The 13400-nt window shown below is 36.8% G+C and overlaps 1 protein-coding gene across 1 annotated transcript; it reads left to right on the top strand.

The window, feature by feature from the left end:
• Window positions 1-1596: 1596 nt before the first annotated feature.
• LOC117631287 (serine/threonine-protein kinase tricorner) lies at window positions 1597-7760 on the top strand. Its single transcript, XM_034364354.1, has 12 exons — window positions 1597-1930; window positions 3345-3519; window positions 3706-3789; window positions 3895-4136; window positions 4282-4525; window positions 4625-4704; window positions 4783-4867; window positions 4992-5123; window positions 5214-5327; window positions 5563-5610; window positions 6215-6299; window positions 7162-7760. Exons 1-12 carry the CDS (start codon window positions 1797-1799, stop codon window positions 7251-7253), a joined length of 1515 nt encoding a protein of 504 aa, XP_034220245.1. The 5' UTR covers window positions 1597-1796; the 3' UTR covers window positions 7254-7760.
• The last annotated feature ends 5640 nt before the right edge of the window (window positions 7761-13400 follow it).

The following is a 13400-nucleotide window of genomic DNA, read 5'->3' as shown; positions in this document are numbered from 1 at the left end:
ATGGGCTATAGGCTAGGTTGTACAATTCATAGGACCGTCCCTGATGTCATAGTATGCACATTAAATGTCGTATAAGGTTGAAAAACAAAAAATAATAGCAGAAAAAGTTGCGCTCTTAAGCATTTTCATCTCACTAGAATTTATGTTGATTGAGTAATGCACAAACATAAGTTGGAAGGCGATATACGATGTAGTGGGATATCCTTTTGGAATCCGATATGTTATATTGTTAAATTGTTAATTTGATCACTCATTCAAATTAAATTAAATCATATAAGAAATTTATACACTATGATAACATAATATATTTTCCACAATATATTATCATAGCTAATATGATTTTGTTGGGTTTGATGTGTTTTCTTATTTCATAATGCAATAAATTAGTGTTTTTTTTAGGGTATGGGAATACACATGACAATTAAATATGTATTTAGATAATAATATATATTGTTACTCTCTAAATGGTAATTGCAGTTACTAGTTCATCTTCAAGTTCCATTTTAACATAAGTTGTGTCTTTGTGGAAGTCACGGTTGCATGTTTCTAAAAGTTTGTCATTATTTATCCCCATAGAAAGTTGGGAGATTTATTATTATACTCAATATAGGGGCTCAAATTATAAAAATACCTTATATGAAATGGACTTTAGAAACACATCTAAAACCCATTTACAATATAACAAAGAGGCTTTTAACTTATTATAAATTATAAAAATGTCATCAAATTTTTAAAACAAGTTCAACCCCAAAACCTCATAAAAAAACCCAAATATATCAAAGTAATTTAATAATCAAATTTAAATTAAATAGAATCAGCTGTCATTTTTTGGGTTTGTTTATAGAAATTCAACGATGTAGGGTTTATCTATATTATTAGTACTAAGAATAGGTATATGACTAAATATCTCAAGAAAGTTTATCTCATTTTATAAATAATTACATTTAAACAATTTTCTAATGAGATTAGTGCTTGTCTCTGTAACTAAGTAAATTTTTACCCTTAATGCAATAACAATTGGCGATGAGTACGCACATGCGATTGTGTTGCTTTGATAATCAGAAATCAATAATAATGCCATTAAAAATCAATCCTGAGTCCACGTAGGATTGACCGTAACATTTTTCATCAAATAATTCACGCTAAATTATTACACACAAAAGACCATTAAAGAAAAAAACGGCTATTCTAGACCTGTCCACAGGGGATACAACTTGCACGGTAATTACAACACGAGGTCCAGGGTGTTTTAGCAGAGACACTACATCACTGACCTGGACATTGAACAGATCCACATCCTATGAAAGGCGAGTGCGCATCACGCCCCAATCACTGCCAACTTACGGGGCCGTCTTTGTGCTTTTCACGTAAAAAAATGTGATAAAGCGTCATTAAATATGACAACTACACTTCCTCTCACAACAACGTGGAGTGCGTCACACTCCCACTTGCAAGCGCGTGCTTCCACCACTCATCCTGTGGCAGCGATCGTGAAAATTATTGATAAAGAAATCAACCAGCTCCGATCGCCTGCTTCGAAATTCCGTGGGCTTGCCACTACCGGTCAATCGATCCCCGCCACGTCAAGATGAGTCAGAGTGAAAAGTACGACCCGGACACGTGGCATGCGAATGGCGGTTGAGGAGTAAATGGAAGCTAGAACGAAGGAGGTTTTCTGAGGTTCTCTTTCATCATCTACTCGTCGTCGTTGCAATAAAAACGAGCTCCAGAGTGAGTCTCTAGAGAGAGAAAACTGATACTCTCTAGAGAGAGAAATAGACGATACATAGACTGTAATGGAGGATCAAGAGGAGCAGGAAGAGGAGGTGTTGGGGTCAAGCTTGACGATGGAGAAGGTGGCAGCAGCCAAACAGTTCATAGAGAACCACTACAGAGCTCAGATGAAGAACATTCAAGAACGAAAAGAGAGGTATGTTTCAACTTAATTGCTTACAGATTTTCACCTTGTTATGCACTTAAGCTTTGTTTGATTGCTTAAGTAATGTAGTTTGGGTAGTAATTTGGGCTGTGAATCATGAAACTCTTCATGTTTGGGGATACGACTTGACATAGCATAGCTTTGGATTTCGCCATTTCATCAATTGCTTTCAATTTGTGCTGTTTGGTTTATTTGAAAATTTGGCAAGAACTAAATGTGTGTTATTATCATGTTTTGGTTAATTGAAACATGTGTTTCTCTTTACATTTGTGTTTAGGAAATGTGGGGATAAGTAAAGAAATCAGAGTTTCTTAGATAGAAACAAATATGGTAGTTTCTCCATTGGGCAATAGATTGAAGTTTGCTAAATCTGAACCGTCTGGGTTCTGATCTTGTTATTGTTATTTATAGTATTTGGTCTCCTCGGATTATCTTGTTATTGCCATTCAATGTCATATGGAATTTGAGGTTACAACAAAGTGTTTCTGTGATATTAATGTATAAAACTCAGTACAAATTACAATCATCCATTTGTGGGAAGGGGCAAGTATGCCCTTTACAGAGAGCCCCCCCTTCTTCAAACAAATCACAAAATAAGGAGGAAATGATGACAAGGACTTCTACAACAAAACAGGAAAAACTGCAACAAGTTAGTTGATAACAACAGATTAATAAGCAAAAAAATCTGAGAGAGCACAGCACAAGTATCTATCTATCTATCCACTAAAGAAAGCTAGTGCCTGCAAGGCCATGGTGCAAGAGATTATGAGCAATGGCATCCCTAGCCTTCATTGAGCTCTGTGATCTCAAAGCAACCTTTGGCACCATCTCATCATCCACAAGCTCAAACCTCAGCTCTGATTTAGGCTCTACATCTATTAGACTACTACCCTCAAATGTATACCAACTAATTGTCGGCGAAAACATTGATTTTCTAAAAATCTTCAAGATTATGCTCAATGAGTATTTTAACCAGTCTTGATCAACAATACTCAGATATTTGGTGGAGTCCACTCTTGCAAGGGGCAGCTTTTCTTTCCCAAAATCTTCAAATTAAGAAGGGTCCCCTAAAATTTGAGGTTAAGGATAGCGTTATCACCTTTGCTTTTGATAGAGTTCCACACCAAAGTTCTATAAGGATAGGTAGTGGCAAATAAGAAACTTATCTTCTCAAACACTGCAACTTTGCATGAACAATTGAGTCGGTATCTTCTGATATGTGATAGATCACGTGTGCATATTCCATTCAGTTTCTAAAATTTGCTTTTTCATAGGTATTACTGCCCCCTTGTTGTATTCTTAAGATTTAAATATTCTGGTGAAAATCTTTCAAGGACACTGCAAAATGTTTTAGTTCAAAGATGCAACTAAGGAATTACTGACATGATGTTTCTTTTTGTTGCAGACGATGGGTGTTGGAAAGGAAATTAGCTTCCTCAGATGTGCCAAAGGAGGTACAAGTCAACCTGATCAAAGACTTAGAGCGAAAGGAAACAGAATTCATGCGACTTAAAAGGCACAAGATTTGTGTTGATGATTTTGAACCTTTGACCATCATTGGTAGGGGGGCCTTTGGTGAGGTCAGTATTGAACATAGTATCCTTAAGAATGTAAATGTACTAAGCTTTTCGGTGTTCATTGGATCATGTGAGCTTAAAGTTAGCTTTAATTTCAGAAACTATGCTTGTTCTATTTGCTTCTTATATATTTTCCAAATGCAATTGCTGATAGTAGCATACCTTTCCTAATGCATGCTCAAACTACAGGTCCGATTGTGTCGAGAGAAAAAATCTGGCAATATCTATGCCATGAAAAAGTTGAAGAAATCTGAAATGCTTAAGAGAGGACAGGTAAGACCATACATGTGACTTTGTTCCAAACCTACCACTGGAACTCGTTCTAAGATTTTCTTCATTGAACTATTGCTGGTCATATTTTTTCATTTTCCCTTGTAGGTGGAACATGTTAGAGCTGAAAGAAACTTGCTGGCTGAAGTTGCCAGCCATTGCATAGTTAAACTTTACTACTCCTTTCAGGATGCTGAGTACTTATATTTAATAATGGAATATCTGCCCGGTGGTGACATGATGACTCTGCTGATGAGGGAAGACACCTTAACTGAAAGTGTGGCTAAATTTTACATTGCACAGAGTGTACTGGCCATTGAATCTATCCAGAAACACAACTATGTACACAGGTTGAAGACAAATATTACTCTCATGTTATTAAATTATTCTTTTGTTATCAAAATATTTGTTGTTTGATGTATTATTCTGGGTTGATATTTGTATGCATTAGGTATTTAGTCTTGTCTCACCACTTTGTATTCACTGCCTTTTCAGAGACATTAAACCAGACAACCTTCTTCTGGATAAAAATGGTCACATGAAACTCTCGGATTTTGGCCTCTGTAAGCCTCTTGATTGTACAACTTTACCTTCACTGCATGAAAATAGAACTATGGATGATGAAAATTTGACAGAACCAATGGATATCGACGTATGCGTTCCTGATGCGGATAATAGGAGTAGTTGGAAAAGCCCCCGTGAACAGCTGCAGCATTGGCAGATGAACAGGAGGAAATTGGTACGCTAACATCTTTACTGACTTGTTTTTGCAGTACATCTTCAGCCTTACCCCTTAAAATGTTTCCCTCACTATATCTCCCCCCTTTTTTTCGGATAGGCATTTTCAACTGTGGGGACCCCCGACTATATTGCACCTGAAGTGCTATTGAAGAAAGGATATGGAATGGAATGCGACTGGTAACTGATAATTGAATATTTTATTATCTCTCGCCTTCTGTCATCTTTTTTGTTGGTGATATGCATCGTTTGATTTAGGTGGTCATTGGGAGCAATAATGTATGAAATGCTTGTTGGTTACCCTCCATTTTATTCAGATGATCCAATAACTACATGCAGAAAGGTAACGTGATACTCCTCACATAACTCTGAGTGCAAAGTTTCCATGGTGAGTCATAGGTGTGAGCTAAGGTCACTTCAGTTTCATATACAAAGTTCTCCTCACTCTATTTGTCAATTTCTGGCAGATTGTTCATTGGAGAAACCACTTAAAATTTCCAGAAGATGCAAGGTTGACAGCTGAGGCTAAGGATCTTATTTGCAGGTTGCTCTGTGATGTTGAATATAGGCTAGGTACTGGTGGCGCACATCAAATCAAAGTGAGGCCCTCATATTTAAATAAAATGTTTTTCGGGATCCTCACATCGATATGTTCTTTGCCTTATAATTGTATAACTATGCTGTATCAGTCTCATCCTTGGTTCAAGAACATTGTGTGGGACAAACTCTATGAAATGGAGGCAGCATTCAAACCAGAAGTGAATGGGGAACTTGATACCCAGAACTTTATGAAGTTTGACGAGGTATTGTACAATATCATCCTTATATTTTCTTATTTCATGGTTTCTTTATATTTGCACCAACATTATTGTTTCTTCTTTTACTCTTCTACTAATATTACTGCTATAACAGTTCCACTAATTTACACCTTTTTAGCTCCTGTACGCTTTCATTTATGTGATATCTAGAAGCTTCATTACGTCACTGTGAAACATAATGTGTTTATTGATTTCCTGCATCTTTTGCATTTGTGCTTAGTTGGAGCCTCCAGTGTCATCAAGAACTGGCTCAGGACCCTCACGAAAGGTTTGTAAACTATGCATACTGTTTATGTACTCATGATATGCATACATCATTATATAAGACATGTTATGTAATACTTTGCATAGTCAGTTGGTATTATGATTATCTGTCCCTTTGAAGAGACAACCCAGTAGACGTTCCATAGGGAAAAGAAAATATCCTACCCGGATTTTTTATTTTTATTTTTTCAAATTTTGTTTGTGTTTCCTTTTTTATTTGTATTTTTCTTTGTGATGCGGTCAAGTTAAAATTGTAAACATTAGCCAGCCACTGTGAAATCTGCAGTAGCGCCATTTGATGTCAAAAATTCTGTTTTTTTTATTTTGTGTCGGGGATTTGGTTGTAGAAAATCAATCTCAACTGGCTTTTGCTTATCTCTCATCTTGTGTAGCATTTTTTCAAAATGAATATGCATTATTAGGCAACAAAGGTCTTTAAATTACTATTGCCCTTTTGTTATCTTTAAAGGTCTCGTGTCTATTTTCCAGAGGATCCACCAAAATCTGCAATAGGCTTTTCATACGAACTCATGCCACGTTTTGAAGGAATTTATAATTTAGTACGAATGTATGACTGTTGATCCTTATCGCCTTATAATTTCATGCAGTTGCAATTGACTCCCAAAGATCTAAGCTTTGTTGGCTATACATACAAGAACTTTGATGCTGTAAAAGGGCTTCGCCAAGTTTTTGGTATGCAATCGTGACTCCATTGGTGACTGGTCGTTATTTTCTATTTCTATTTCTTTCCTCATGGCACGAGGGAGGAATTTTCTGACTCATAAAAGCATTTTCGACTAGTTTTTTTAATTTGGTCAGTATCCATGTGCTTCTGAGTGAGTAGATTTTTCATGCTCAATTGTGGTTGCATCCGTCACCTGAGTGTATGCTGTTCTTGTCTGTGTACTAGAAAAATACAAGATTGACTTCATGTTTGACTTTGCATAGGGGTGACAATGACGTTGGCTTCAGTTTATACTAGTTTTGGCAATGAATTTTATTTTCATTTGCATAATACACATTGATGGTGAAAAGAATGACCTGTGTGAATTCCAAAACCCCATCTTACGCTTCAGGTGTGGGTAGACAATATGCTGGGCTTGCTATGTCTGGAATTCATTTCAGACAAAATAGTCTGAGTGATGGAATAATCAAATGGCAACATTCACTCAGTGGGGTGTACTGCCCCCCTCGTCAAATCTCTTCCCTCCTGCAGGTTTAACCCAAACCTCTTTTAGAGGGAGAGGTAGCACATGGTTAGAAACTTAGAAATGAAAATGGTGACATCATGAATTCTTATAGGTTAATCTTTTTTCTTTTAATAACATTATTTTGTTGATAATTTTCTCGATGTGGCTTTTGCTTGATAGTATGAAATCCAGCCTTTGCTTTCATGGAAATGTAGATTGGACAGAAAGGTATATCACCTAACTGTCCGCCTAATGAGTCTAATGCTTTGTTCTTGTTTGCAGGATCTTATTACTTTACTGGTATTATCTGATGTTATTCTGTTATGAATCTTAGTCGATTAAAGTTTAGTCTCTAATATCTGCAGGTGATTCAAGAGTAGATTTTACTAGTGAACGGGCAGCCAAGGAAGCAGAGTTACATATGCTTGCATCATCTGGTGATCCCATGTTACCATAACACCGAATCCCGGGGGTCAGAAAATGGCAAGCCGACTGCGCAGACATATGCTCGTGCACTTAATTTGGTTCGTAATTAAAAAAGAAGGAAAGAAACTCGGCATATCTTGTGAATTGGCTGCCATACAGCTTGCCATATTACCATTTTAGTGTACAGTAGCTATTGAAAAGCTTCATAAAGGCCCAGAAAAGGGCAAGTGTTATCATCCTTGCCTTCTTCAGTAAGGTTTTGTGAGTTAGTAAAAGTTAGAATGTAGTCTGACTGAGAATTCTGGAACTGGTGTCCTGGCTGCCCAGGTTGGCAATGTTATCATCCTTGCCTTCTCTAGCGGCAGTTTCCGGCCAAATCATAATTCAACTTGGCCAATTACCAAGAAACTCAGTAATGGCCATTTTAGAGAGAATTTTCTCTGTTGTGTTGTGTAATCTTTTAAGGGATTAACTTGAATTGCACCTCTTATTGTGTGTCCAAAATGGAATATTACAAATTATGAGGTGTCTTTTAATATGCCTTGCTTTTCCATTGTTAATATGACTATTCTAAGGTCGTCTTCTTTTCTTAATATGTCACCTTGGACGTATGGGAGATTTGGAATTTTCTTTTTTTAAGGGAAACTTTTGAGTTTGACTTTTTAAATATCATTCTCAATCAAACATGAGAGCAAGCAAGATCTCTCTGTTCTTTTCTTTTTATTTCCTGGCCTTTGTTTTTTGTTACCCAGCTCAAGGGAAGTTTGGGCTCAAAACTTCTCTGATCCAAATGAGACAGAAACAGAGAGGGCCCTGAATTTTTTTGGGTCAGGCCCTAAATTTTTGGTCAGACTCAGAGAGACCTACAAACAAAACCCAGAAGAGGATAAAAGATGAGAGACCCAATAAGAAAAGTGAAGTGGGCCGTTTCATTTTTCAATTTGAGTAATTCGCGTCACTTGGTGACGTCGTTTTATGACACCAGTCAGTCAGCCAGGTCGTCCGAGTCTCCGAGACATCTTCACTTTCTTTCTGTTTGTTTCGGCATTGTTTTCAGGAAAATAAAAAAAGAAAAAAAAGAAAAAAGAAGATAAATAGTAGACACTTTACAGTATTTTATTTCACTTATTTATTTATTTTTATCTGTTTTCAAATCTTGATTTGTGGAAAATCTTTTTAAATTTTGTTGGGACATCTTCCTATTCAGGCCAAATGAGTATTATTAACGAAATTTTCTAGTGGATTTGTAAAAGGGACAGTTGAGCCATTTGGGAGAAGGCGTCTAGTTTGTCTAAATTTCAAAAGGTACTGTCGTTTTGACTTGTCATTGTTTTTGGAAAAGAAAATGCTAATTTCTTTTCTTCCATGATTGATTTAGTTAATGATTGCAAAAGTCAACTAATTGATTTAGTAATCAAGCTAAAAGTAGGGCAGAGCTGAGACATTTCGCAGAGCTTAATGAATAATTATACAACTAAATGCCATGTTTCCCCAAGTATATTACGAAATTTGTATTATACGGATATTTTATATACAAATTATGTGAATTTAGGTTTAGAGCAAGTCCAACGGGCCAGCCGAGTCCGAGGCGAGGGGGAAAAAAAAAAATTTCGTTCCAGCGGCTAGCCCAAGCCCGGGGGGCTTGTGGGACCCACCAACTAGGGCCAGCCCGAAGGCGAGTTGAGCCGGAGCTTCAGCTCGCAGCGCTGACGTCAGCGCTTGCGTCACGCTGACGACAGCGACCGCGTTCAAATTTTTTTTACCGTTGGCGCGTGCAACGAGCGCTGACATCAGCGCGATGCCAGCTCCAACGGGAAGTTGCCACGTGTCGTGCCCCCAGCCCTCCGATCAGCATATCCGAATCCAATCCTACGGCTGTGCCTTTTTTTGGCAATAAAATATGAAAAAAAAAAAATTCGAAATTTTTTTTAAAAAATTCTAAAAAATTCTGATTTTTTTTCTTCTATAAATACCTATAAATACCCTTCACTTTCAACACCAATCCTCATACATTTCATTATACTTATACTATCGAAACCGGAGGGGCTTGGAGCACCATGGAAGATGTTTCCTTGTGTGAGGCTTGGCTCCAAATTTGTCATTGTCCCGTGTCCGGCAATGAGATGAAATTTTTTCATATGTGGAAAAAAATTCATGCCGAATTTTGTGAAAAAATTCCGGGTTCTACTCGTACGGAGATGACATTATCCAGTAGGTGGAAAATTCTACATAAAGAGTTGGGAAAATGGAGAGATGTCCTAGCAAAAGCGATGGACAACTATCGGGGAAAATCGTACTAACGAGGTAAGTATTTTATAATTTTTGTTTTATTAAGTTTAATCTCCTAATATATATATTTTGTTAATATTGCTTGCATTTTCAATATTTTGTTAATATTTCTTGCATTTTAAATATTTTGTTCATATTTCTTGCAATATCAATATGTTGTTAATATTTCTTGCATTTTCAATATTTCTTGTTGTTAATATTTCTTGCATTTTAAATATTTTGTTCATATTTCTTGCATTTTCAATATTTTGTTAATATTTCTTGCATTTTCAATATGTTGTTAATATTTATTGCATTTCCATTTGTTTCTTAATTTTCTTGCACTTTTAATTTATTTGTAAGGTTAATTGCATTTCCATTATTATTTTTTTTGTTACTTGCATATCCAATATATTTTAAATATTTATTGCATTTCCATTTTTTTGTTAAATAGATGATTCAAGCACAAATGTGGTTCGGTGCAACCGGGGGTGGCAAAAAAAGTTTCAACCATCATGAATGTTGGGAGGTGGTGAAATATTGCAAACGCTTCATAATTATTCCGACGGGTCCCGCCGTTGTGTTAAACGAGACGCCACTCCGTGATTCAATGACATCGGATTCACCTCTCGATTCTCCTATGAGTCAAGACTCACCCATCGAAAAGGAGCCGAGGCCCATTGGCCGAAAGGCCGCGAAGGCAAAGAAAGCGGGTAATTCAAGCAATAATAATTCAAAATTTTTGGAGGAAATTGCAAGGCAAAACGGCATAAGAATTGAAATGGAACAAAAACATCAAGATAACGAGTTGGCCCTTCAAGCTGAGTATGCACGAGAAAGGGAGTATTTGGGCAAAAAAGATATGGACAAGACGGATCGGGAAACCATGGCGATGGATACAAGTCATATGTCCCCTGAAACAAAACAATTTTGGAAGCTAGAACGAAGGGATGTTATGAGAAGAAGACTTTTCCGGGATGATGGGCCTAGCAACATGGATTGGTTAAATGATGGAAACCATTAAATTAGTTAGCATACCTTTTATGTATTTGTATTTTTCATGTTTTCTATTAAAGTTGTTGTGATTCATGTATTTTATTTTAGTAGTAGTAATTTGTAATGACTTGTATTACATTTCGTTATTTAATAAACAAAGCATTCAATAAATTACCTTTTTATTCAACATATTCCATACTTCAAACAAAACAAAATAAAAATAAAAAAAACTACAAACAAGGCACAATAATAATAACAAACCATAATAAATAAAAATACAACACAACCTAACCATAACTAAATAAAACATAACCAAAGCATCTATGCTCCATCATTCATCTTCATTGCCTTTCACCGCCCATAGATGCTCCATCAAGTGAACTTGACGCATTTCATGAATATACGAAGATTGCATCTCTGTATATCGATCTATCATTCGGGTCATCAAATGACCATCCCTCACCAACGGTTCGGCTCAAACGGTTCTCCACTTGGCCCCATGGGCCTTTCATAAATCCGTGTCAAGGCCATGTTCATTGGATCCGGTTCGTAGACCTCTAAAGCATCATAATCGTACTCATCCTCCACAATCATATTATGGAGGATGATGCAAGTCATCATAATGCTTCTGAGGATCTCCTCATCAAACATACGGGCCACACCTCGAATAATCAACCACCGAGCTTGAAGGATGCCAAAACACATTTCGACATCTTTCCTATATCCCTCTTGATAGGTAGCAAATAATTTTTGCTTATGGGATCGGGGATTCGGAATGGATTTGACAAAAGTGGTCCACCTCGGGTAGATGCCGTCAGCTAGATAATACCCCGTCTGGTACACTGTATTGTTGACTTGATATGTGATATTGGGGCCCTGGCCTCTCAATACATCGTTGAAGACCGGGGATTGACCCAGCACGTTGAGGTCATTTTGGGATCCTGCAACTCCAAAGAAGGCATGCCAAACCCATGTGTCGAAGCCAGCAACAGCTTCGAGGATGATACTTTTTTGGCCTTTTCTATTTCCATAATCACCTTGCCAGGCAGTTGGGCAATTCTTCCATTGCCAGTGCATGCAGTCGATGCTACCAATCATTCCTGGAAATCCTCGAGCTTCGGCTTTTTGTAGAAGCCGTTGGAGGTCCCTGGGAGTAGTCTACGCAGGTAGTCCCTAGTGTACAGAGTTTCAACTGCTTGACAAAATCTTACCAAAGCCTCCAACGTAGTGGACTTCCCCATCCGGGCAATCTCATCCACCTGATCAGCAGATGCTCCATACGCCAACATTCGTATAACAGCTGTAAGCTTTTGCTCCGGAAGAAACCCCAAAACCCCAATAGCATCACACTTTTGAACAAAGTATGCATCATAATTGCAAATATCATGCATGACTTTATTGAACAAATGAGGTTGCATTCTAAATCGCCTTCGAAAATCAACATCAGAGTACAAAGAAGTTGGGATAAAATAATCTTCCAAAAGATTCTTACCCCGAGAATGCCTATAACTTTCCACATTCCGGCGGTGGCCGACTTGTAAACCACGGCGGCGACCTTGGTTATCTTCATCTTGCAAAGCCACTGCTATGAGAACTTGTTCATCGACTTGTCTCTGCAACTCATTGATTTCATCTGCTCTACGGTTTCTCTCATTTGTTTCTCGCTCTTGCCTCTCCAAGCATCTCCTAAAATCTTCCATTGAGAATGAATGAAGTATGAATTCTAAACTATGAGAAATGAAAATATAGAAAGATGTGGTGTGAGAGGTATGAGCTGAGCCTCTGGTTTTATAGAAAATTTTGGCAAGATAGACATGCCACGTGGCTTGATTTGATTGGATGAAAATCTTATCTGAAATTTGAAATTCATCCGAAATTTGAACCTTAATTTGTATGAAATTTGAATTTTGAAATTCATCCGAGATTTGAACCAAAATTTATCTGAAATTTGAATTTTGAAATTCATTCGAAATTTGAACTCAAAAATTTATTTGAAATTTGAAATTTGAAATTCATCCAAAATTTGAATCCAAAAATCTTATCCGGAAATTTTATCCGATTATGAATAGTCTTGACACGTAGGAACCCGGAAATCTTATCTGAAAATATTATCCAAATTAATTATTTTCATTAAAAAATAAGGGGGAAAAAATAAAAAAATGAATAGTAATTGCCCTTAGCCATGGCAATGGATGGAAAGACAAAATACTATTTGCAAGGGCAACCACTATTCACGTGAATAGTGGCTGCCCTAGCTCCCCCCTTGCCATGGCTAAGGGCAAATGGGTGGAGTTGCTCTGTTTGACGTATACAGCAATTCATATAGCTCTCTCTGGAGTTCATGCATCATATGCTTCTACCAAGTTTTACTATGCAACTTGACATAGTAGGTGCTTTAGTTGATAAAACAAGGACCTTTTTTTTTTTTTTTTTAAAGGCCTGTTTAGTAACGTTTTTTAAAAATATTTTCAGATGAATGAAAACAAGAAAACAAATTTACCGATCTATAAGCATAATTATTTGTTGAAATTAAGATTGAAATGCAATGGTAGGTTGGTTTTCATATTTAGTCAACTAAATTCTCAATTTGTGTGTGTGTGTGTGTGTGTTTTTTTTTTGGCTGTGCTTTTGGTTTCTAAGGTTACAAACTTACATGTACTTTCTACCGAGCCATATAAAACCTCACAAAATGCAGTTGTGACTATTAAGTATTCTCCCTAAGCAAAAAGAAAAAAAGAAAAAGAAAAACCTTGTAAGGTATATGAGAAAAGTCCCTTTCTAATATTAGCAAATATGTAAAAAATCCTTTTAAAGTATTTTGATAATAATTTTGGATTAGAGAATGAAAAGGGAAAAGATCATGGGATGGGTGGAGATGCTTCAATATGCTCTTCTAGATTTGACATGTGTCACC

This window comes from Prunus dulcis, chromosome 1, assembly GCF_902201215.1.
Source record: "Prunus dulcis chromosome 1, ALMONDv2, whole genome shotgun sequence".
Lineage (NCBI taxonomy): Eukaryota > Viridiplantae > Streptophyta > Magnoliopsida > Rosales > Rosaceae > Prunus > Prunus dulcis.
The sequence above is the reverse complement of the archived record's forward strand: the minus strand, read 5'-3'. Positions and strand labels throughout refer to the sequence as shown.